General features: G+C 64.9%; 6 protein-coding genes across 16 annotated transcripts; 3 read left to right on the top strand and 3 right to left on the bottom strand.

Annotated features, from left to right (window-relative positions):
- The first annotated feature begins 84 nt into the window (after positions 1-84).
- On the top strand, positions 85-5380 carry RHOT2 (ras homolog family member T2). Of its 3 annotated transcripts, none has more exons than XM_027527089.1 (19): positions 85-211; positions 315-373; positions 464-545; positions 628-671; positions 1501-1554; positions 1987-2039; positions 2115-2223; positions 2307-2408; positions 2480-2578; positions 2704-2812; positions 2904-3024; positions 3213-3297; positions 3370-3512; positions 3595-3695; positions 3780-3910; positions 3999-4073; positions 4181-4303; positions 4391-4593; positions 4825-5380. In XM_027527089.1, the coding sequence occupies exons 1-19, from the start codon at positions 175-177 to the stop codon at positions 4949-4951; spliced, it is 1857 nt and encodes a 618-aa protein (XP_027382890.1). In that variant the 5' UTR covers positions 85-174; the 3' UTR covers positions 4952-5380. The 3 variants fall into 3 exon arrangements, with proteins under 3 accessions (XP_027382890.1, XP_027382891.1, XP_027382892.1); XM_027527090.1 differs by having other exon boundaries at positions 95-211; positions 4394-4593; XM_027527091.1 differs by lacking the exon at positions 85-211 and having other exon boundaries at positions 1452-1554.
- Positions 5381-6469: 1089 nt separating this feature from the next.
- On the top strand, positions 6470-9400 carry RHBDL1 (rhomboid like 1). 2 transcript variants are annotated; one of them, XM_027527102.1, is made up of 8 exons: positions 6477-6899; positions 7345-7506; positions 7730-7954; positions 8035-8183; positions 8309-8421; positions 8493-8593; positions 8675-8735; positions 8806-9400. In XM_027527102.1, exons 1-8 carry the CDS (start codon positions 6615-6617, stop codon positions 9075-9077), a joined length of 1368 nt encoding a protein of 455 aa, XP_027382903.1. In that variant the 5' UTR covers positions 6477-6614; the 3' UTR covers positions 9078-9400. The 2 variants fall into 2 exon arrangements, with proteins under 2 accessions (XP_027382904.1, XP_027382903.1); XM_027527103.1 differs by lacking the exon at positions 8493-8593 and having other exon boundaries at positions 6470-6899.
- Positions 9401-9583: 183 nt separating this feature from the next.
- On the bottom strand, positions 9584-10996 carry LOC113883425. The gene is made up of 5 exons (XM_027527122.1): positions 10756-10996; positions 10590-10683; positions 10298-10457; positions 9973-10125; positions 9584-9872 (listed from the first exon to the last, which is right to left on the bottom strand). The coding sequence occupies exons 1-5, from the start codon at positions 10881-10883 to the stop codon at positions 9709-9711; spliced, it is 699 nt and encodes a 232-aa protein (XP_027382923.1). The 5' UTR covers positions 10884-10996; the 3' UTR covers positions 9584-9708.
- Positions 10997-11087: 91 nt separating this feature from the next.
- On the top strand, positions 11088-13457 carry STUB1 (STIP1 homology and U-box containing protein 1). The gene is made up of 7 exons (XM_027527108.1): positions 11088-11367; positions 11859-12057; positions 12144-12309; positions 12497-12584; positions 12734-12790; positions 12878-12994; positions 13072-13457. Exons 1-7 carry the CDS (start codon positions 11209-11211, stop codon positions 13195-13197), a joined length of 912 nt encoding a protein of 303 aa, XP_027382909.1. The 5' UTR covers positions 11088-11208; the 3' UTR covers positions 13198-13457.
- Positions 12348-15194, bottom strand: JMJD8 (jumonji domain containing 8). 7 transcript variants are annotated; one of them, XM_027527109.1, is made up of 11 exons: positions 14976-15194; positions 14791-14889; positions 14578-14626; positions 14404-14500; positions 14246-14314; positions 14049-14168; positions 13894-13961; positions 13676-13810; positions 13509-13584; positions 13358-13431; positions 12348-12898 (listed from the first exon to the last, which is right to left on the bottom strand). In XM_027527109.1, exons 1-10 carry the CDS (start codon positions 15065-15067, stop codon positions 13361-13363), a joined length of 876 nt encoding a protein of 291 aa, XP_027382910.1. In that variant the 5' UTR covers positions 15068-15194; the 3' UTR covers positions 12348-12898; positions 13358-13360. The 7 variants fall into 7 exon arrangements, with proteins under 7 accessions (XP_027382910.1, XP_027382911.1, XP_027382912.1 ...); XM_027527110.1 differs by having other exon boundaries at positions 12348-12813; XM_027527111.1 differs by having other exon boundaries at positions 12348-12679.
- A 99-nt stretch (positions 15195-15293) lies between these two features.
- Positions 15294-20858, bottom strand: WDR24 (WD repeat domain 24). Of its 2 annotated transcripts, XM_027527088.1 has the most exons (9): positions 20192-20858; positions 19471-19953; positions 18131-18308; positions 17316-17988; positions 16681-16799; positions 16481-16602; positions 16280-16384; positions 15852-16192; positions 15294-15710 (listed from the first exon to the last, which is right to left on the bottom strand). In XM_027527088.1, exons 2-9 carry the CDS (start codon positions 19949-19951, stop codon positions 15357-15359), a joined length of 2373 nt encoding a protein of 790 aa, XP_027382889.1. In that variant the 5' UTR covers positions 19952-19953; positions 20192-20858; the 3' UTR covers positions 15294-15356. The 2 variants fall into 2 exon arrangements, with proteins under 2 accessions (XP_027382889.1, XP_027382888.1); XM_027527087.1 differs by having other exon boundaries at positions 19471-20858.
- Positions 20859-21680: the final 822 nt, after the last annotated feature.

The following is a 21680-nucleotide window of genomic DNA, read 5'->3' as shown; positions in this document are numbered from 1 at the left end:
TGCTCGGCGCGTCCACACGGGGGCGCCGCCGCGCTCCGCCGCCGCTCTGGCCCGCCGGCCTCAGTGCGGCTGCGCGGGCGGGGCCGGAAGTGCGAGCTCCGCGAGCGCGGGGCCGGGTCTGGGTCGCGGTCGCGGGCGGGCGGGTGTTCCCGGGCTGCAGCTCCCGGTGCCACCATGAAGCGGGACGTGCGCATCCTGCTGCTGGGCGAGGGTAGGCGCTTGGGTCCGGGGCGGGCGGGGGTCCCAGGGCCGGGCCGGGGCGGGGCGGAGCGGCGCGACCTCGGCCGCCGCGCTGACCGCGCTGCCCCGCGCAGCCCAGGTGGGGAAGACGTCGCTAATACTGTCGCTGGTGGGCGAGGAGTTCCCCGAGGAGGTAAGGCTGAGCGTCCCGCGCCCCTGCGTCCCCACGACCCCTGCGCCCCCCGCGCCCCCGCCCGGCTCCCTCACGGCCGCGTCTGCCCAGGTCCCCGCCCGGGCGGAGGAGATCACGATTCCCGCGGATGTCACCCCGGAGAAGGTGCCCACCCACATCGTGGATTACTCAGGTAGCGCGGCCGCCCGCCCGCCCGCCGCTCCGCCCGGGAGCCGGCGTCTCTGGCAGATCTGTAGCGGGGTCTCTTGTTTCAGAAACGGAGCAGACGGTGGAGGAGCTCCAGGGTGAGATTGACAAGGTACAGGGTGTCCTGGGGGGCTGCTGGGCGCAGGGTCAGGGCTCATGGCCTGTGGGCGGGGCCGCCGCGGGCCGGATCCGCTTCATCCTCCCAGGGAGCGGATTAAGGAGCCACAGCCTTGCTAATTCTGTCCCGAGCTCTTCGGGCGGGGGCGGGGCTCCACCTCTCCTGCCCACCGAGCTGGTCAGCCCTCCAGCCCTCCCCGCCTGGTCTTCCCTCTTCTGCTGGACCCTGGGGAGCAGCCTCCAAGTTCTTGAAAGTGATCCGTTTGACAGCTGTGTGCCCACACCCCCAGTCCTGACCCTTTAGTCCAGCACACCGTCCTGGATCTCCTAGTTGCATTGGGCATCGTGACCAGGGCTGAGGGCTCTCTGCCTTCCTGTTTTCGGGAGGACCTGGGCCTGGACCAAGCTTCGGGTGCCGCCCCTGCAGCCTCCGCTGTGTCCTGGGGCGCGGCCGGGTAGGGTCCAGGCCACAGCCACTGTTTTACCATCACCCCCGTTGTGCTGTCGCTGTCTATCTGCTGTTGTCGGTAGGGGCCAGGGAGCGAAGAGCTGAGGCTGGGGTTGGGGTGCCAACTGTCAGGGTGGCTGTGTCTTGAGTCCTCACGGGACTTGCTGGCCAGAGCTGAGTACTAGGGCCTGGCTTCTGCAGCAGAAGAGGGCAGCGAAGGGCTGGCCTGAGGTGTGGGTGGCCAACGGCCAGCGACTCAGCCTGGGAGCAGCTGGAGCAGTGGGCTTCCCTGATCTCTGAGCCCTGTCCTGTCTCGCCTACGAGCAGAGCAGGAAGCTTCAGGTCCCGCTGTGCGACCTCTGCCCTCCCTCAACAGGCGGACGTGGTGTGTGTGGTGTATGATGTGTCTGAAGAGGCCACCGTCGAGAAGGTGAGCGTTCCAGGTTCTCGTCACTGGTGCTCAGCCTGGTCACCTACCCGTTCGCACACACCCCAGGCTGGCCCAGGTTCAGGGCAACTTGCATCCGCAGCCTACCCCGTGTCTCATGAGGGCTTTGGGGAGTCTCGTGGGGCCCCTGGCACCCAGCTTCCCTGGAATTCCCTGGAACGTGTCTGAGCAGAGATGGTGGATGGCCTTACATTTGAGTCTCTTTAGGCCCTGGGGAAGGGCTGCTGACGTCAGGCCCTTTGTGGGTGTTTGGGAACCGCCTGCTGGTTGCTCTCCCACGCTGGCCTTGTTGCCAGTGGCTGTGACTTTGCTCCTCAGTGGGCCTGTCTTGAGCCAAGTGAGAGTTCCACCTGGGAGCTGTGGGCTGGGTGGGCTGGGTAGGCCCCAGCCCTCACGAGCAGCTCTTACTTTCAGATCCGAACCAAATGGATCCCGCTGGTGAACGGGGATACCAAGAGGGGACCCAGGTAGGAGGCAGGGCTCAGGGAGGAGGCTGGGCCCTGCCGGCTCCCTGATCCCTGGTGACATGGGCCTCTCCCCAGGGTTCCCATCATCCTGGTGGGCAACAAGTCGGACCTGAGGCCAGGGGGCTCCATGGAGGCCGTGCTGCCCATCATGAGCCAGTTCCCTGAGATTGAGACCTGCGTGGAGGTGAGCGGACCAGGGCCACGGGGCTGCAGAGGCGAGGGTGTGCACTTTCATGTCTCACCCGAGTCTGCTCCCACACGTCCCAGTGCTCGGCCAAGAACCTGAAGAACATCTCAGAGCTGTTTTACTACGCTCAGAAGGCCGTGCTGCACCCCACAGCCCCCCTCTACGACCCCGAGGCCAAGCAGGTGGGCAGTGGGTGCCGGCGGTGGGGGCAGCAGGAGGGAGTGGTGGGGGTGCTGAGCCGCTGTCTCCACAGCTGAGGCCCGCGTGCGCCCAGGCGCTCACCCGCATCTTCAGGCTCTCAGACCAGGACATGGACCAGGCACTCAGTGACCAGGAGCTCAACGCCTTCCAGGTGCGGCCCCGCCTGTCTCCCGGCCCCTCCCATGCCCCCTGGCAGCAGCGGACCCCCACTCCTGGGCCACCCTTGAGACAGAGGGAGAGGATACCTGACCAACAACCGCTTTCTCTTGGAGACAGACGTCCTGCTTTGGGCACCCGCTGGCCCCTCAGGCCCTGGAGGACGTGAAGATGGTGGTGAGCAAGAACGTGGTGGGAGGTGTGCGGGACGACCAGCTAACCCTGGACGGTGAGGCCTGACGCCCTTCCTGCCCGGGGGTTGGGGGTGGGCAAAGCCAGGCTGTGTCTGGTGCCACTCCATCCTCTGCACCCCTGAGCAGGCTTCCTTTTCTTGAACACGCTCTTCATCCAGCGAGGCCGCCATGAGACCACGTGGACCATCCTGAGGCGCTTTGGCTATGGAGACTCACTGGAGTTGACAGCTGATTACCTCTGCCCACCGTGAGTGGCATTCAGGCTCAGGGCTCACCTCCGCTCTGTGTCGGATTGGGCATGGGGCTCCTGGACCCTGCGTTGGGGGCTCTTGGCATATCTTTGGGTTGGGGGGTTGGCTGCGTGGCTGGCCTGTGTTGGGAAGAAGTGCCCTGCAGTGCTCGGGAGCTGAGCACAGCCCCACCCGGCGCCCACAGGCTCCGTGTGCCCCCTGGCTGCAGCGCCGAGCTCAACCACCGAGGTTACCAGTTTGTGCAGAGGATGTTTGAGAAGCACGACCAGGTGAGGGCGCTGGGCCCCGGCTGCACCCCGTGGCCTCCTGAGCTCCTGTCACCGCCGCCCCTCTGCCCGCAGGACCGGGACGGTGCCCTGTCCCCAGCGGAGCTGCAGAGCCTCTTCAGCGTGTTTCCCGCTGCTCCCTGGGGCCCCCACCTCCCCAGCACGGTCCGCACCAAGGCCGGGAGGCTGCCCCTGCACGGGTACCTCTGCCAGTGGACGTAAGTGTAGCCCTCGCCCGCCCAGACAGGCCCACGCCCTCTGCCCCGCAGCGACGCCACATGCCCCTTCTCCCGTCCCCAGCCTGGTGACCTACTTGGATGTCCGGCGCTCTCTTGAGCACCTAGGCTATCTGGGCTACCCCACGCTCTGCGAGCAGGACTCCCAGGCCCACGCCATCACAGGTGGGTGCCCGCTTCACCCCAGCCCCTGGCCAGCACTTCCTTGGCAGCCCCCACCTCCTGCTCATCCTCTCTTCCTGCCCACAGTCACCCGGGAGAAGAGACTGGACCAGGAGAAGGGACAGACGCAGAGAAACGTTCTCCTATGCAAGGTGGTGGGGGCCCGCGGTGTGGGCAAGTCATCCTTCCTGCGGGCCTTCCTTGGCCACAGCCTGGGGGTGAGCATCCACGAGGCTGTGAGGGGACCTGGGGGCTGGGTTTCTGGGGAGCAGCCGAGCCGTAAGCTGCAGGGGCCTTCCTCCTCAGCACCAGGATGCCGGGGAGCCCTCCGTCTATGCCATCGACACAGTGCAAGTCAACGGGCAGGAGAAATACCTAATCGTGAGTGCCGGGGGTCCCCAGGGTGGCCTGGCACATGCACGCGGGGGGCGCTGCCCAGCGTAGCCCAGGGACCCAGCCCTGTGTCCCTCTGTGGCCATCCCATTTAGCTATGCGAGGTGGCTGCGGACAGCCTGCTGACCGCCTCGGCGGACGCCTCCTGTGACGTGGCCTGCTTGATGTTTGACGGCAGTGACCTCAGGTCCTTTGCGCTGTGTGCCAGCGTCTATAAGGCAAGGTCCCGCCCGCCCTGGGGGCCTGTGGGGTAGCAGGGCGTGAGCAGGCACCCCCGGCGTGCTCACATGGCCCCCGCCCTGCAGCAGCACTACATGGATGGGCAGACCCCCTGCCTCTTCGTCTGCTCCAAGGCTGACCTGCCTGGAGGCGTCCCGCTGCCCGGCCTGTCGCCTGCTGAGTTCTGCCGCCGGCACCGGCTGCCCACCCCAACCCTGTTCTCCTGTGCCGGTCCAGTCGAGCCCTGCATGGGCATCTTCACCCGGCTGGCCACCATGGCCACCTTCCCGTGGGTACCAGCACGCAGCCCCCGTGTGGGAGATGCACCCTGTCCCAGGAGGGCGGCGTGGCTGTGGTGTTGGGACTGCAGTGGGGCAGGGCGGGCCCTAGGGACCGGGCCTCATAGGCTCCCCCTGCTCTGGGCGGTCTGTCGAGTGGGCATGGGCAGGGAGCAGCTGCGGGGGCTCTGTGGTCCCTGGGAGACGGGGGTACAGCAGCAAGGGTCTCCTCTCTCCTGCAGACACCTTGTCCACGGGCAGCTGCAGGCCACCTCCTTCTGGCTCCGGGTGGCTCTGGGGGCCATGGGGGCTGCCGTCGCTGCCATCCTCAGCTTCTCCCTCTACAGGGTCCTGGTGAAGAGCCGATGAGGCCCCGGGCCCCGTGGTCTATCTCAGGGTGCTGGGGGGGCAGGGCTCCCCCCGGTCTCCGCTTTCCCCCTGAGGACAGTCCCCCACTGCTCTGCCCCTGCCCTGCCCACAGGTAGGCCTGGCTCCCAGCTGCTGCAGGTGCTGGGTGTGGCCTGCCTCTGGGCATCAGGTGTTGGAGGGACCGGGGGTGTTTGAGCAAGTCAGTACCCCCAGACCCGAATTCTCAGGGCTCCATCCCTTCTTCCTGGTCCTCGGTGTATGGCCAGTGGGTGTGAAGGGGGTACGAAGGCAGGAACTTGGGGCTAAAGGCAGGGGGTGGGAGGAAGAAACGGCTGGACCAGCATGTTCCCCCATCCCAATTTGAAGACCAGTCCAGGGCAGACGTGAGATTGGGTTTCCTGATTAAACGTCATTTGTGTCTTTTCCATATTGAGTCTTGCTTACTGAAAACGACTTCTTGAATTAACTAAAGTGCGTCCTCGTGGGTGTGGGCTGGGAACATTCCTCCTAAGCTCACACCTCCCCTCTGGGCCTGGGTGACCATCCTGAGGCCTCGGGTCCAGGTCAGGACCAGTTCAGCCCTGATGCAGCCTCAGAGCCTTGAGGACTATTGAGTCCATGCTGGCTGAGGGTGAGAGGCTGGGGTGCCTAATACTGGAGGTCCCCCTGATACGACCCCCTCCCCACTGCCAGGAGTACCCACTCTCCAATCTCAGCCTCTGGCTATCAGCTTGGCTACAGTGTGTTGAGGCTCTGGGGTGTTCGGCGGCCCTGCTTTAGGGGAGCTGTCTTATTTCTCACTTATTCCTCCCGCCCCTCCTGAGCCTCTGCCCTTCCCGCTGGGCAGAGGACAGCCTGCGGACAAGCGGGCAGAGAGCCTTCCTGGGGCTGAGGTGGGGGCCTGGCTCAGCATTCAGGCCTCACTCCGGCCTGCGTCCTGGGCTCCTGCCCCCTCCAGCCTGCACTTGGTCTTTCTGTGCAAGGTAGGCCCTGGGCCCAGGCCCTCGGGTCCTGACAAGCTGTTTCTAGGGGGTGGGGAGCTGCCCACCCAGCAGGGATGCTCAGGCCTAGCCCAGGAGGGGCTGGGGGTCAGACCTGGACGTTGTCTGACCATCCCGCTGGCCCCCAGTTCCACACCCGAGGCTCCTGGTACAGTCCTCCCTGGTGCCAGGCCTGGCAGGATGCTCTTTGCTGCTGGGTCCATCACAAGGCCCAGCTGCACGGGGGTGAGGGTGGCCCTGCAGTGCGTGTCCCGAGTGCCGCCTTCCTTACTGGAGCTGACCGCCTGCCCTCCCTGGGGGCCAGGTCCCCTTCCCATCCCACCCCAGCTGTGGCCACAGGCGGGGTCAGGAGCCTCCAGCCCAAGGTGTGTTGGTCCCTGCCTGCCGAGCAGGGCCAGCTGCAGGCACTCCCTGCCCCCTGCTAGTTGTCTGTCGGCTGGGCGGTGACGCCAGTCTGTCAGGATGGGCAAGTTGCCTACAGGGAGGTACCTTCTGGGAGCCCCCGCCTAGAGAGTTCCAGCAGTGGGCAGTTCCCTGAAGCCTTCCTTGAGGAGGTGGCGTTGGCGCTGAGACCCCGCCTGGGAAAACGGGTCGTGCGCGGGAGGGGCTTGGGTACTGCGCCTGACTCAGTTTCACGGCTGCCGCCCCACGGGACTAGCGGGATGGGAACCGGGAGCCGCGCACCGTTCTTGCCCGGGCACGTCCTCGTGCGGGGCGCGCGCGTGTCCCGACCGCGCGTGGCTGGGCGGGCGGTGGCGGCGGCGTGTGCGGCGGGGGCGGGCGGCTCCGTGACGCGGCGCCGAGCGGAGCGGGCGGAGCCGGAGGGCCGGGGCGGAGCGGAGTCGTCCGCAGAGCAGCCCCTCCCGGCCGCGGCCGCCGACCCCGGCCCCGGCCCCCGGCCCGGCTCTATGGACAGGAGCTCGCTGCTGCAGCTTATCCAGGAGCAGGTGCGTGCAGAGGTGGCGGGCGACGGCACCGCCCCCGCCGCGGCCCTTCGCCCTTGGGTGGGCCGGGGGAACGGACTTCTCAGAGACCCTCAGCCCAACCTCTCCCTGCACGACCTTAGCCTCCTGCCCAAGACCCAGGAAAGGGCGAGCCAGAGCAGGGCGCTTGCAGCGTGGCAGCAGGCGGGTGCTTGCCCTCAGACCTTGGCCCTACCCTTCCAGGATAGGCAGAGCTGAAATGAGGTGGGGAGACCCCTAGAGAACTAGCGGAGCTTCAGGCCAGGGACCTAGGCACTGGTGCCTGCAGCTCCTGCGACCACGTGGGCACAGGGGCCTGGACCTGGGGTGTTCAGAGGCTGCCTCTCCAGGCTGACCTGCCCAGCCCTGTGGTCTGGGGGCCGGGCCCATGCTCAAGCCTTGGCCGCCCCCCCGCCCCCTACAACCACAGCAGCTGGACCCTGAGAATACAGGCTTCATCGGTGCGGACACCTTCACTGGCCTGGTGCACCGCCATGAACTGCCCCTGGACCCAGCCAAGCTGGACATGCTGGTGGCGCTGGCCCAGAGCAACGAGCGGGGCCAGGTCTGCTACCAGGAGCTGGCGGACCTGGTCAGTGTGCTGCGGGCGGGCAGCGGGGTGGGGCTCGACCTGGCGCGTGCAGCCCCGGGGCTGGAGTGGGATGGGCAGGTGGCCCCTCCTCCCTGCCCTGCCCACCGGGGGGTCTGTGGACATGGGGCAGAGCCTGGGACCCGGTGAGGAGCTGGGTGGACCGCTCAGGAGGGGCGGCCCTGGGGGGGAGTGTGGTGGTCTATGCCTGGGCCCCGCCCCCTAGATCAGCAGCAAGCGCTCAAGCAGCTTCAAGCGGGCCATCGCCAACGGACAGCGGGCACTGCCTCGGGACGGGCTGCTGGATGAGCCGGGCCTGGGTGTTTACAAGCGGTTCGTGCGCTACGTGGCCTACGAGATCCTGCCCCGAGAGGTGGACCGCCACTGGTATTTCTACCGGCACCGCAGCTGCCCGCCCCCTGTGTTTATGGCCTCGGTCACCCTCGCCCAGGTGGGCCTGCCTGTCCAGCCAGCTCCCCAGGAGCCTCCCGCGCCCTTGGTCCTGCCTGGCCCCAGCACTTGTCCCCCCAGATCATCGTGTTCCTGTGCTACGGGGCCCGGCTCAACAAGTGGGTGCTGCAGACCTACCACCCCGAGTATATGAAGAGCCCCCTCGTGTACCACCCCGGCCACCGCGCTCGGGCCTGGCGCTTCCTCACCTACATGTTCATGCATGTCGGGTGAGGACCCCGCCCTCCCAGACTGGGTCTGGAGAGCTCAGCCCCTTGAGGTGGGGGTAGGGGGCTGGCAGCCCCACTGTGGACCCCACCCTTCCCTTTACACCCGTTTGCCCCCCCATGGCCAGGCTGGAGCAGCTGGGGTTCAATGCCCTTCTGCAGCTGATGATCGGGGTGCCGCTGGAGATGGTGCACGGCCTGCTCCGCATCAGCCTGCTCTACCTGGCGGGTGTGCTGGCAGGTGAGGCAGCTGCCTGCGCTGGGGCCGCCCCGGCCAGCCTCGCCCTCACAGCTCTCCCCTTGCTCACACAGGCTCCCTGACCGTCTCCATTACTGACATGCGGGCCCCTGTGGTGGGGGGTTCCGGCGGGGTCTATGCCCTGTGTTCTGCACACCTGGCCAATGTCGTCATGGTAACGGGGCAGCCCCTGGGGTGGGGTGCGGGGAGGGGCCCACAAGACCTATCTCACCACCTATTCTTTGCACCCCATCAGAACTGGGCTGGGATGAGGTGTCCCTACAAGCTCCTGAGGATGGTGCTGGCCCTGGTGTGCAGTAAGTAGGGAGCCAGGGCGGGGGTCTCAGCCCCTGGCCAGGGGGCCTCACCTGCCGCCTCCCCCTGCAGTGAGCTCCGAGGTGGGCCGGGCCGTGTGGCTGCGCTTCTCCCCGCCACTGCCTGCCTCAGGCCCACAGCCCAGCTTCATGGCGCACCTGGCGGGCGCGGTGGTGGGCGTCAGCATGGGCCTGACCATCCTGCGCAGCTATGAAGAGCGCCTGAGGGACCAGTGCGGCTGGTGGGTGGTGCTGCTTGCCTATGGCACCTTCCTGCTGTTCGCCATCTTCTGGAACATCTTTGCCTACGACCTGTTGGGTGCCCATATCCCCCCACCACCCTGACAGGGTCCCCAGGGCTACAGGGGCCAGGGTGCAGGACCCCAGGGCCAGCCACTGGGAGGGCCTGCATGTCCACCCTCAGTGAATGTAGTCTTGAGGCTGCTCCTTCCCGGTGTGGGCTGGTGGCCCCTGTGGCCCACTGAGTCCAGGCCGAGCCTTACACCAGCCCTGGCCACCCCCTCCCAGGCTGGAGGGACAGGTCTGCTGGCCTGGGGCGGGTGGTGGAGGTCCCCAAGGGTGGCCCCAGAAGAGACCCTGCCCCCACCTCTTCCCTGAGACTTGCAGTCTGAGCCTTTTTGAAGAATAAATAAATATTTTACACAGCATCAGCTGGCTGTACTGGGGCCCTGGGCTGGGCTCGTCTCCCCCCTAACTCTGAGCAACTGTGAGACCCCTTCCCTCCACAAGAATGGCTGAGGGCACCCCCGCCTTGCTTCTCTGTACCCAGCATGAGCTGTGTCTGTGGGAGCCGGGAGCCCTGGGGAGGGGCTGTGGGCCTCACATTCAGGTGTCAGTTCAGCAGGCATTTATTGAGCTTCAACAGCAACCAGCTTCCTGGTCGGCCAGCCTCCTGTCCAGAGACATACGGCCTGAGATCACAGGGCAGGTGAACAGGCTCTGGGCCGCAGCCAAGTCACTCAGCCTGGGTCCTGCGCTTCTTGGCTGGCCTGGTGTCCTCAGCGGGGACCGGGCTGGGACTCAGGTTGGGCAGCAGGTCCGGGCACATCTTCCGCCCTACAGCCCAGGTCCACAGGGCCGTCTCCACATGGTGCGGGGTCCACAGCCCAGACGCACTGCCTAGAGAAGGGCAGAGGGAGTCTGGGGCTCAGAGATACCGATCTTCCTACCGTCAGAGAGAGCTCTCCGTGACCACCCTGGCCGCCCGTGGTCTCCGCACCTTGGCTCAAGGCTGTTGCACGCTCCTGCACCCGGCTCAGGTAGAGCAGGTAGTGCTTGACGGTGTACTGCAGGGCGGGCAGGCCGGGCACTGCGGCCACTGCCTCCTCAGACATGAAGGCTGCCACCTCAGGAGCTCCAGCAGCCAGTACCGCTGTGGGCAGTGAATGGACAGCACTCAGCCCCGCCTGGGCCTGGGGCTGCTGTCCCCAGCAACTCTCCTGTATCATGTATCTGGCCATCGGACCATTTCATGGATAAGGACACTAACAGGCCAGGTTCCGCCCGCGACCCTGCCCGGGGGCGGTTCAGCTTTCCCGACTAACCCGAGGCGGTAGCCGGGCCCACGCCACGGAGGGCGCACAGAGCCATGACCGCTGCGTACATGTCTGGCAGAAGGCGGAAGGCGGCGGCCGAATGCTGCACCACCAGCTCCGGAGAGTTGGCGGCCACGAGTTGCTGCAGGCGCGGTCGGAAGCGGCCCCTCTGTGGCCAGGTCGAGTCGGGTGTCACGAGTGGTGGCCCTCGTCAGGAGCCCCCTCAAGACTGCCACGAGGGTGCGCCCCCAGAGAAACCCCGCCCACGTGGCTGTGCCGCGCCCCACGTGGGAAGCCTTACCGCTAGTTTCCACGCCAGCAGCCGCTCCAGCTCGTCTCGTGTCACGTGCTTCTCCGCGCGGGCCCCGATGGCCGCGGGCAGCTCCTCTCGGTACCTGGGGGAAGGCGGCGCTACGGAATCTGGGCCACGGGGCTCGGCCCGCCCGCCCCTGCCCCCTCCGCCCTACCACTGGTCCAGCGCTTCCAGCCGCCCCTGGGGACCCGCGCGCGCCCCCAGCACCGCCCCGCGGCACTCCAAGACCGCGGCCCAGCGGCTCGGGTCCTCACAGCTCCAGAGCCCGCCGGCCGCGGCCATCTCCACGCGCCGGGCGGGGCCTCGGAGCACTGCCGCGGCGAGCGTCTGGCCGTGTGACCCTGCGCTTCGCAAGCCTCGACGTCGCGTCGCGTTGCCAGAGAGTCACGCTCCCCGCCGGCCCCGCCCCCGCAGCGCGCCGAGGGCACGCGCGGCCCCGCCCACCCGCGCGGCGGTCCGCTCCGCTGGCCCCGCCTACCTGCAGACCGGAAGTTCCGGTGGCGGAGCGCTGGACCGGGCCCGAGCGGATCGCGGGCTCGGGCTGCGGGCGCAGGGCGGGCTGGGCGCGGAGCCTGGGAGCGGAGCCCAGGCGGTGCCGCGCGGCGCCATGAAGGGCAAGGAGGAGAAGGAGGGCGGCGCACGGCTGGGCGCCGGCGGCGCCAGCCCCGAGAAGAGCCCGAGCGCACAGGAGCTCAAGGAGCAGGGCAACCGGCTCTTCGTGGGCCGCAAGTACCCGGAGGCGGCGGCCTGCTACGGCCGCGCCATCGTGAGTGCGCCCGCGCTGCGGGAGGGGCTTGGCGTCTGAGCCAGGGGAGGGGCCGGGGTGCGGCTTCTGCCCCGCGCCCTCTCCAGAACATGTCAGGCCGTGCCCGCCAGACTTTCGGAGGGAGGGGGTGGGTGCTTGGGGTCTGGGGCCGAGGCCGCGCCTTTCCCAAGCCAGTGCGGGCTGCCAGAGAACTGTGTTGGGTGGGAACTGTAGGTTTTCGAGGCCCACTGGGCTGGGGACCAGGCACCCTTGCTCCTTGAGGAGTCAAACGCGATGCTGGGCACTTCCACGAGTCTGGGAAAGCTACCTCACAAGACTCATTGGAGTCCAAGAGAGTGGGCTCACGTAGGCTTCACCCTCCCTCAGAACCCAAGGGCTTGGAAGCTGAGAAAACGCTAGTGTCTTGGTTCCAACTGTGGGCCTCAAGTTGGGACAGAGTGGGCAGGCTGAGCTCACTCCCTCATGCCGGCTGGTCCGGCCTTGGTCCCCAGACCCGGAACCCCTTGGTGGCAGTGTATTACACCAACCGGGCACTGTGCTACCTGAAGATGCAGCAGCACGAGCAAGCCCTGGCTGACTGTCGGCGCGCCCTGGAGCTGGACGGGCAGTCTGTGAAGGCACACTTCTTCCTGGGGCAATGCCAGCTGGAGATGGAAAGCTATGATGAGGCTATTGCCAACCTGCAGCGAGGTGGGCTTATAGGCTAGCCGGTTCCAGGGTGCCTGGGACCAGGTGGGTGGACTGGTTGAAGTTTACCCAAATACTCTATCCCCCAGCCTACAACCTGGCCAAGGAGCAGCGGCTCAACTTTGGGGATGACATCCCCAGTGCTCTGCGCATCGCAAAGAAAAAGCGCTGGAACAGCATTGAGGAGCGACGCATCCACCAGGAAAATGAGTTGCACTCTTATCTTACACGGCTCATTGTGGCTGAGCGTGAGAGGTGGGCTCCCCCCCTCGAGTCACCACTTTTAGGTTAACTCTGAGGTGTGAACACAGGTGTTTATTGAAGGTCAACTCTGGCACACAGGAGATGGAGGGGAATGAGGCCTGAATGATCCTAAGACTGGAGTGGAGTCTGACTGTCCCTGGCCAGACCCATCTCTGATCACCTTTTGGTCAACCCCCAGGGAACTGGAAGAGTGTCAGCGGAACCACGAGGGTGACGAGGACGACAGCCACATACGGGCCCAGCAGGCCTGCATTGAAGCCAAGCATGTGAGGGTGCCCCAGCCCAAGTGTGGTTCCTCTGTGTGTGTGTGTGCTGTGATGTGAGGTCCCCCAGCTCCTGTTGGGTCTGTGTGTCTCGGTGCCTGGGGAGGGGAGAGGGGTGTCAGGCCCACAAGTGGCTGCTTGGTTCTTTGCAGGACAAGTACTTGGCAGACATGGACGAGCTCTTCTCCCAGGTAGATGAGAAGAGAAAGGTGAGCTGCCCGTCTTCTGGGGCCTGTGGGTAGCCGGAGCAGTGTCCCTTCCCAGCCCCTGACCTGATCCAACCCTGTGTGCTGCAGAAGCGAGACATCCCCGACTACCTGTGCGGCAAGATCAGCTTTGAGCTGATGCGGGAGCCCTGCATCACGCCCAGCGGCATCACGTACGACCGCAAGGACATCGAGGAGCACCTGCAGGTGAGGGCCTATGGGTGTTGGCAGCAGGACCCACACACCCTGAGCAGCTCCTAATTCTGATCCTGTCGTCACTACAGCGCGTGGGCCATTTTGACCCTGTGACTCGGAGCCCCCTGACCCAGGAACAGCTCATCCCCAACTTGGCCATGAAAGAGGTCATCGATGCCTTCATCTCTGAGAATGGCTGGGTAGAGGATTACTGAGCAGGGTGGGTGTATGGGCCACCCACCTGCCTTGCCCGGTACCCTAGCTCAGGAGGGCCTTGGGGCAGTAGCCCCTAGTTTTCTGTACATAGTTTGTGTCCCTGGATCCCTACCCTGGTGTCCCCAACCCCACCCCCATCAGTTCTGCTGGGCAACGCACCTCTCATCCTCCTCCTGGGCCGGAAAGGGGGGCTGAGGTGGGTTGGGCTGAGGCTGCTGCCACCACCTCTGTCCCTGTAATAAAACCTGTGAGCACTGCAGGGATGTGTGCTGGTGTGCAGTGGGCTCGCCAGCCACCCCCTTTGGCTAACCGAGGAAGGTAGAGATGAAGACGCTGGTGTCGAGGTTGAGTGTGGCATGCCACCATCGGTCAGGGAAATACAGCACCTGGCGAGGGGTGGGGGGGACATGTGGGTTGATGGGTTGGTTGGGGATCTTTGGCCCCGCTCAGCCTGGCCCCTGCCTGCCAGCCACTGACCTCACCAGCCTGGATAGTGCATTCCAGGGGCCGTGCAGATGGTGTCAGGGCTGGGTATGTGTCCCGGAGCCAGGCCAGTGTGGTTTTGTTAGGGTGGAATTCGGGTGTCTTCTCAGGAGGGTACAGAAACCAGCGCTGGGGGGTGGGGAGGAGCAGCAAAGTTATGCTTTGTATTTTGGTCAGTGAACCCAGAGTCTCAGCCCGCACCCTGTGCTGACCTTGCGGCCATAGATCACCTCCGAGAACCCGGGTCCATGCCAGTGGAAGGGCACCCCAGAGCCAGCTCCTGTGGGGCGAGTTACGAGCACCTGGTTACCAAGCTTAATCCTCCCCAACCCAGCCCCCAAGTCCCTTTGTCCTGCAGGGCACCCACCTGCAATTCCAAAGCTGTAAGCAGGAGTTGTACCCAGCAGGCTGAACGGAGGTGGAGAATAGTGCCGAAAGAGGGAGGCCCATTCAGTGAAGTTGTTATCCCCAAAGAAGTACAGCGTGTCTGCCAGCGGAAAACACAGGACACAGGGATCTCCAAGTCACCCCCCACACACACCCATGGTCACCTGTCTGGCTCACCATTGCCCATGGAGATGGGGTCCTGGGGGTGCAGCATCTGCTCCACATACTTCTCAAAGGGCAGGTCCACTGCAGTTTGAAAGGCGTTGGTCAGGACTAGTTGGTGCTGCCTGCAAGGTGCTGGCAAGTAGGCTGGGCTGCAGGGTGGGGCAGCTCACCTTTCTGGTAGGAGTAGGTGTTGGCGGTGCTCAACCGGACCACGCTGTCTCCAAAGGAGGCCAGCAGCCTCTGACGGGTGCACAGGTCCCGGAACCTCTGCGGAGGTAGAGAAAGGACTTCGGGGCGGGGCCCTGCACTGGCGAGTGGTCGTCGAGAGGGGCGTGAATACTCACCGAGTTGTCGGTGAGCCCCTGCAGGATGACAGGTCTGGAAAAGGCGTAGCTAAAAGGAAGGGCAGGGTCACGGCCAGGTCTGACCCTCGCCCACCCTCGGCTCCCGCCCACACGCGCTCGAAGGGGCTCAAGGGGAAGCGGCCTCGGCGGTGCAGGGGACGGCTCTAGGCACAGGTTTCCGGGAGGTGTGGCCCCGAAGGAGGCCGCAAGTACCGCTGCACGAACTCGGCGTAGCTGAGGTCAGCCCGGCGCTCCACAGTGCAGTGCTCCTCTTCCGTCACGGCCGCCGGCGCCCCCGGTCCGGGCCGTCGCCTGCCGACACAGCGGCTCACTTTGTCGGCCGCCCCGCTGCGCTCCCCGCCCCGCTTCGCCCCACCCGGCCACCCGGCGCCGCTCACCACCCTCCGTCGGCGTCCTTCCCGAAGCTCCGGGCGGGAACCGCCAGCGTCCAGAGCGCGAGCCACAGAAGCGGCCGCGCCTCCAGCGCCATGAGCTTGCAGCCGCGAGGCACGCCGGGAGTGCCTCCGTGAGGCCACCGACCGGCTGGGGAGCCGCTTCCTTCGGCCCAGAAGGAGGGGGGCGCTTCCGGGAGGAGGGGCGAGGGCCGCTCCAAGGGATGCTATTGGCTACTGCGCCGCGGAGGCCCCGCCCTCCGCCCGGTAAAGTAGGCCGCGCCGGCAGCTGACCCCAAGCGACACGAGCAGGTAACAAGCCGCTCAGAATGCCTCCCGCGTCCTTTATTTGGTTCACAAGCCCATCCCCACCAGCCCGGCAGCGGGTCAGGAGTACTCGCACAGGTGGCCGCAGCCGGCGGGGCAGTGGGAGCTGCCCTCCAGCCACTTCATGATGTGCTGCAGGTGGCCGCCGTGACTACAGCCCTGGCACCACACGAAGAGCCCCTTGACCACGTGGTGGCAGACGGCGCACATGCTGGCGCAGCGGCGGCAGCGGTCGCACACCCAGCCCCGGCTGCTCATGGGCCGCTTGCAGTGGCTGCAGTTGACATGCAGGGTGGTGGAGGCCTGGTTGAGGCAGCTGATGGCGCGGCTGGTGCTGAGCTTGACCACTTGATTGGACACGTTCCAGAGGCAGAAGCGCTGCAGCAGGTCGATGTAGGACGTGTACCAGTGCTCCTGGTGGGCAGGGCGGGGAGGGCGGAGTAAGAACCCGGGGTTCCCTGGGCATAGACACAGGTGCAGGTGTAGGCGGGGCGTGCAGGGGCAGTCCTCGGGGTGGCAGCTGCTCCAGGAAGAACCCCAGACCCTGTCACCCACCTGGGTCTGCTCGTCGATGTCCTTGCGCACGCGCTCACCCAGCACAATGAGCACGGACACGGCCATCTGCACATCACCCTGCTCGGCATAGAAGCGCAGCATGTCACACACTAGGGCGCTGAAGAAGTCGGGCGGCAGGCGGCTGTCGCACAGCGCGTGCGAGACCGAGATGAGTGAGAAGGAGGAGTCCACAGGCACCAGGGAGGCTGCATCTGCCTCACTGCCGCTCACGTGGGGAGAGTCGGCCTTGTCCTGCAGGTGCTCGGGCCCCGGCGGGGTATCCACAATCTCGTGGCGCAGCGGGAAGGCCTCCTGGGGCAGCACATACTCGGGCTCCTCCGCTATGACATAGGGGCAGGAAGGGTAGGCAGGCTCTGGCCCCGCCTCCCAGCCCCACTCCACCCCTTCCCCGAAACACCCCCACTTACAGTGTGCGTGTTCCGGATCCAACAGGTAAAGCTCATCGTCCTCACCTTCCACGTCGCCCAGCAGGTAATCAGTGGGCACATCGCTGCCCTCAGTCTCCTCGTTATCTGTCCAAGGGAGGGAGGGAGAGCATTCCAGGACTGCCTCACGCTTGGAGACCCATTCCCAATCCCATGAAGGCCCTCTGCCAGCCCCCACCCTACCTTCATTGGTTATGAGTGTGGCTGAGGAGTCCAGCAGCACTGTGTCGCTCCGTGTATCACCCTTGCTGCGGTCCAGCCGAGTCTCACTGCCCAGTCCTGGGGCCATATCCTTCAGGTTGAAACTGGAGGCAGGGAGGGCCGATGGGTGGGTAGGCACCAGCAGTCCCACCCTCTGGGGAGAGCCGCCCCCAGGTGTCTACCTGTTCATGAGGGGCAGGCCACAGGAGCTGCCCTTGCCCATGCTGTGGTTGAGATTGGTGGTGGGCACCAGACCAGGACTACAGTAGATGATCCGGAGCATGGTCCACGTCTGAGCCACCTAGGGGTAGGCACTAGTCACTCATGGGGGTCCTGGGTCCCTGGAGGCCTGCACAGGCTCCCCTCTGCCTGGATAGAACCACAAACCCTCAGCTTTCAGCTGCCCCAGGGACCCAACGTCCTGGCCCACCCCAGGTGGGAAGCCGAGGCCCATAGGAAAAACAAAAAACCTAGCCTCCATCCTGTAGGGGCAGAGGAAACATGGAAATGGGCCTGAGGTCCCAGGGAGATGATGAGCAAGGCAATGTGGACATTCTCTGTAGGGCCGGACATCCTGGGAAGTCTAGAAGCAAGGACAAGCCAAGAGGGGCCAAGACCCCACAACACCCAGGCCTGCACCCCAGGAATGGCACTGGCATCTGGCCCACTCCTGGGGCTCTGGACACTCTGTTACTGGGGCAAGCTGGGGGTGTCCTCAGCCAGAGCTGAACTCTGAACTCGGCACGGTCCAGCCGCAGCTGTCAGAGGAGTGCCAGGCCCTGTACCAAGATCCTAGCCCTCAGCCCACCCTGTGTACCTGGTTACGGCCAAGCTCTCGAGCCACTTTCGCATTGTGGTCACAGAGCTCAGCCAGTGGTCGGCCGGCCAGGGCGTAACGCTCGGCTGTATCCACGAACCAGCTCATGCTGCCGCTGCCGGGTTCTATCTCAAAGACATTGAGGGCACTGGAGGCGAGGCCCGCAAAGGGCTCGGCAGGGTCCAGCTTGCGCTTGAAGAAGATGGGGTGGCGCCGATCCCCAGCGTAGGGTTTGCGCCCCGACTCGGTGGCCACGAGGCTCTCCTTGGCTGCGAAGGCCAGGTCCCCAAAGAGGCCGTAGCAGAGGCCCTCAGGGTTGGCACGCTCAACAGGCTGGCTGGCGTCGCGGAACAGGTGCTGACACAGAGTGCTGTCCTTGGAGCCGGAGAGCAGGAACGAGGGGTCATGCGGGTGGCGCCAGGCGATGCCCGTCGTGACGTCCCGGTGCTCCTCAAACATGGCGGCAGGCACAAAGGGCCGGCGCACGTCCCACACGTAGACATTGTGGTCCACCATCATGGAGCACGTGGCGAGGTGGTGGCGGCACTCAGGCCTCCACTTGACTCTGGCCACGGAGGCGATGGTCTGCACACAGTGCACCTCCTTGGCACGGTGTGTGGCCATGTCCCAGACCTTCACCATCTTGTCACGCCCACCTGTGGCCAGCCAGCCCCTGGGGAAGGCCCAGGAAGTCCTCAGTGACCTCTTTCGGGGTGGGAGGGCTCCCCACTCTGTCTCACAGGTCTTGAGGCAGTCAGAGAGCCCTTCCACAAGCCCACCCACCCTGCCCCGCTGCCCTGGCCCCCAGCCCACACCTGTCCTCGGGGTGCCAGTCACAGCAGAATACAGGCCCATTGTGGGCTGTGAACATTCGCTCACAGCGGTCAGGCCGCCGAATGTCCCAGAGCTGCACGTTGCCATTCTCGAAGGTGGACGCGAAGGTGAAGTAGTCTCGGATGCTGAACTGGACGTCACGCACACTCTCAGACTGGCCTGTGAGTGGACATTAGTGGAGGGAGAAGGTTGAGGGTGGGGGACAGGGTGGCCCACAGGAGCTCCAGGAGGGAAAGCAAGCAACCAATGGGGATTCCTTGGAATGGATGTGGGCTGGTGCTGCATTCCTGCCCATGGCCCAGACCAGAAGGCCTGGAGGGTGGTGTAGACACTGCCAAGGCCTGTCCAGAGTGGACAGGGGCAAAGAGAGGCATGGCAAAGCAGATAATAGCCTAGGCAGGTGAGAGGGACACCAGGCATCGGGTGGTTTTTAACAGACTCCTGGACCTTGATTTTCTCTGGATTCTGCATCTGACATCCGTCCTCGTGCAAAGCTGTCACGGCTTCAGGACCAGGTGTCAGAGCACTGTGTGAACAGGAGCCTTGGTGGGCCGAACACAATCCTCTGGAAACCTCAGGCCCCAGGAGGCAGGGATAGAATGCCCCAGGCTCTGCCCAGGCCCTACACCTTGAGCTGGAGCTGCCAGGCTGGCCAGCCCCCAAGGACTGGAGACCTTGAGGGGACACGTCTAGCCCTGAGGACCACCACACCAGGAGACTTCGAATGCAGCATCCAGCTTTCCCCCGCACAGGGAGCTCAAGGACTGTCGTAAGATGCTCCCTGATTATCTGAGGGCTCTGCCCTGTCCTTCATTTGGTCTCATCGAGGTAAAAAGGTAAGCTGGCTCAAGGCGGGGGTGTCAAGAGCTGGACCTGCTGGGAAGGGAACTTGAGGGGGGAGGAACCAGGCAATGCCCCACTCCCCACTGCTTCCCTGGGCTGAGGACCCTGGAAGCAGACTTCATGCAATGAGGTGGCCTGGAGCTCTGAGGCATGGCGAGAGAAGGCTCAGCTGCCAGGGCAGCCACCCATTTGCCCTCTCCCTGATCCCACACTACCCTCGACTCCTGCTGGCCCCGCAAGTGCATCAACGCTGTGCCCACACTCCACATACCCCTCACACTTCCACCAGGCCCACCCCTGCCCCTTCCCTGCTGACCTCCACCCCCTCCTCCAGTGCCAGCTCAGCTGGCTCCTCCTCCAGGAAGCCCTCTGGGAGCACACCTGAGGGCCTCTGACAAACAGCGCTTCTTAACCTGCCTAGACAGGTCGGCCACCTGCAGAGATGCACACCTGCCTGACCTGCCTCCCAGGGCCTCACCCGAGAAGGTGCTGACAGAGTCCTTCCTGCGCAGGTCAAAGCACTTCATGAAGCCATCCTGGGAGCCGCTGAGCAGCACGTGGGCCTCAGTGGGGTGGAAGCACACTTTGTTCACTGTACGCTTGTGCTCCGTGAACAGCTGGTCCTGCTTGTTGCGGGACGGCCGGCCCAGGTTCCAGGTGACCACCACGCCGTTGGTGGCAGCCGTGGCCAGCAGGTTCTCGTCCATCTGGTGCCAGACAACGTCTGCACAGCTCAGGTTGAGGGAGGGCTTGCGGCCCACGCGCAGGTTCAGCTTCTCCACAAACTGCTCCTCCTCAATGGCATAGATCTTGAAGATGCTGCGGCCTGCTACGACCACTTGGGCCGCGTCACGGCACACGCTGATGGCGTTGGCCGGAGCATCCAGATGGCAGTGCATGGTGCGGCCAGTCAGCACGCTCCCACCGAGGGCCGTGGTCACGCGGGACATCTTCTCCATGGCTGCACGAGTGGCGAGGACAGATCAGTGAGGTGGGCAGGCCTGGTCAGCCTGGCGGCAGGGGCGTGGCCACTCAGACCCTTCACCCTGGGTGGTTCCTCCAAAACTGCTTAGTCCAGGGGAGTCCACCGTTAGTCGGTCTGATAGGCAAGTTCCATCACCCTCACCGGGCAGACGGAGGGCGCCATGGCTGCCCTGAGGCTAGCCAGCCCCATGTCTGACTTCTGGAGGAGACCTTACCTGGTCAGCCCCAGGCCAGGCCAATTCTCCAACCCCCTAACTGCCAAATCAGGATTGTCACTGGACCTTCGGGCAGTCAGTCCCGCCAGGGAAACCAGATGGCTCCCACCGTGCACAGCCGGCCTCTGGAAAGGGGGCAGGAAGACCAGAGACGCCCAGAAAACACAGACTACAGAGGCGCGAGGGTCAGAGGGAACCGGAGGAACGGAGAAGTCTCTCCTTCCGCGGGCACATGAGCCATTTCCCGAAACTGCCGGGCAGGGGAGGAACGGCCGCGCCGGAAGCAGCCCGTTTCCGTCCCGCCCCCCGCCGAACGTGGTCCTTTTCTTTCCAGCCCCGCGCTGGAAGCGGGTGCCCACACCACAAACGTTCCGGGACGGGAGCGCGCCTTGGAGGCGGAGGGGAGAGCAGAGGTGGGGTAGAGGCTCCGCCGGTTCCGCCTCCGGTATTCTTCCTCTTCCTCTTTTACTCGTGCTATTTTAACGCTAGTGCTCATCTCTGCCCCACGGTCCATCAGCAAGCCCAGGCATCCCCAGGCTAGCCCCCCACCCCTCCTCCGTCTCCGCCTTCTTTTTCGCCCTCTTCGGTACTCGGGAACAGCTTCCTAGCGGCTCTCCAGGGGTCCCTCCTCCCGCCTCATCTGAGCTCCACACAGCCAGGGACTCTTCGGCCTGCGGGCCTCCCCACACGTCCTCACCGCGCTGGGAGGCAAATCCCGAGCTCCCGGCCCCGTCCCCTCCGCGCAGCTCCCGCCACGGCGGCTCCCAGCCGGCTGCGCCCTTGCCTGCCTCACGGTCATCGCGCGTGCTCGCTCGTTGTCCTCCCCGGAACAATTCTCCTCATCCCTCAGAGTTCAGCTTAAATGGCACGTTTTTAGAGGCCTTCCCCGGCCACCCCATCTAAGTGGCCTCCACGGCGCTCGTCACAACCTGGTATACTGATTACATCTGTTTCACACGAGTGTGAACTCGCATCCGTCTGTCTCCAAGAGCTCTGGTGCCTGACTGGACCTGTTCACACAAACGGTTCAATCAGTGACCCTCTCTGAGCCGCCCTTTCTTTGCTGGCTATGCGCCCTGGCCGGTGCTTGCTGCTCTGTGTGATCGTCTAGGATACCCCTGCTGCTGCTGCTGCTGCTTCTGCTTCTAAGTCGCTTCAGTCGTGTCCGACTCTGTGCGACCCCATAGACGGCAGCCCACCAGGCTCCCCCGTCCCTGGGATTCTCCAGGAGAGAACACTGGAGTGGGTTGCCATTTCCTTCTCCAAGGATACCCCTAGCAGCCCTCATTTTTGCCCTTGGAAGAATGGGCTATATCCTAGATATTTTGGAAGGACTGTTATATGTAATGATTTTAGTGTCTCTCCCCGCTGACACAGTAAGAGGTTAGGGGCCTTCTGTGGTGGTCACTGCTGGGTTTCCAGCCTGGCACAGTGTTACCAGTCTCTGCATGTTTATTAAAAGAACCAATAAACCTGATGAGGGGTGCAC

Source organism: Bos indicus x Bos taurus, chromosome 25 (assembly GCF_003369695.1).
Source record: "Bos indicus x Bos taurus breed Angus x Brahman F1 hybrid chromosome 25, Bos_hybrid_MaternalHap_v2.0, whole genome shotgun sequence".
Classification (NCBI taxonomy): domain Eukaryota; kingdom Metazoa; phylum Chordata; class Mammalia; order Artiodactyla; family Bovidae; genus Bos; species Bos indicus x Bos taurus.
Note: the sequence above shows the minus strand (reverse complement) of the source record. Positions and strands in the feature narration are given on the sequence as shown.

Bases quoted from the DNA above. Each gene is read 5' to 3' on its own strand.
- RHOT2 (XM_027527089.1), top strand. From the start codon at position 175: ATGAAGCGGGACGTGCGCATCCTGCTGCTGGGCGAGG. The intron at 2,579-2,703 runs GTGCGGCCCCGC...TCTTGGAGACAG, and splicing joins AGGAGCTCAACGCCTTCCAG to ACGTCCTGCTTTGGGCACCC. The intron at 2,813-2,903 runs GTGAGGCCTGAC...ACCCCTGAGCAG, and splicing joins CGACCAGCTAACCCTGGACG to GCTTCCTTTTCTTGAACACG.
- STUB1 (XM_027527108.1), top strand. From the start codon at position 11,209: ATGAAGGGCAAGGAGGAGAAGGAGGGCGGCGCACGGCTGGGCGCCGGC. The intron at 11,368-11,858 runs GTGAGTGCGCCC...CTTGGTCCCCAG, and splicing joins CCTGCTACGGCCGCGCCATC to ACCCGGAACCCCTTGGTGGC. The intron at 12,995-13,071 runs GTGAGGGCCTAT...TCGTCACTACAG, and splicing joins ACATCGAGGAGCACCTGCAG to CGCGTGGGCCATTTTGACCC.
- RHBDL1 (XM_027527102.1), top strand. From the start codon at position 6,615: ATGGGAACCGGGAGCCGCGCACCGTTCTTGCCCGGGCACGTCCTCGTG. The intron at 7,507-7,729 runs GTCAGTGTGCTG...CCCGCCCCCTAG, and splicing joins ACCAGGAGCTGGCGGACCTG to ATCAGCAGCAAGCGCTCAAG. The intron at 8,736-8,805 runs GTAAGTAGGGAG...CTCCCCCTGCAG, and splicing joins GGTGCTGGCCCTGGTGTGCA to TGAGCTCCGAGGTGGGCCGG.
- JMJD8 (XM_027527109.1), bottom strand. From the start codon at position 15,067: ATGGCGCTGGAGGCGCGGCCGCTTCTGTGGCTCGCGCTCTGGACGCTG. The intron at 14,315-14,403 runs GTGAGCTGCCCC...TTCAAACTGCAG, and splicing joins CACCTACTCCTACCAGAAAG to TGGACCTGCCCTTTGAGAAG. The intron at 13,962-14,048 runs GTGGGTGCCCTG...CTCGCCCCACAG, and splicing joins TTACAGCTTTGGAATTGCAG to GAGCTGGCTCTGGGGTGCCC.
- LOC113883425 (XM_027527122.1), bottom strand. From the start codon at position 10,883: ATGGCCGCGGCCGGCGGGCTCTGGAGCTGTGAGGACCCGAGCCGCTGG. The intron at 10,684-10,755 runs GTAGGGCGGAGG...GCCTTCCCCCAG, and splicing joins CTGGAAGCGCTGGACCAGTG to GTACCGAGAGGAGCTGCCCG. The intron at 10,458-10,589 runs GTAAGGCTTCCC...ACCTGGCCACAG, and splicing joins TGCTGGCGTGGAAACTAGCG to AGGGGCCGCTTCCGACCGCG.
- WDR24 (XM_027527087.1), bottom strand. From the start codon at position 19,951: ATGGAGAAGATGTCCCGCGTGACCACGGCCCTCGGTGGGAGCGTGCTG. The intron at 17,989-18,130 runs GTGTGGGCTGGG...GGCCTTCCCCAG, and splicing joins GACTGGCACCCCGAGGACAG to GGGCTGGCTGGCCACAGGTG. The intron at 16,385-16,480 runs GTAGGGTGGGGG...TCCCTTGGACAG, and splicing joins CACACTCATAACCAATGAAG to ATAACGAGGAGACTGAGGGC.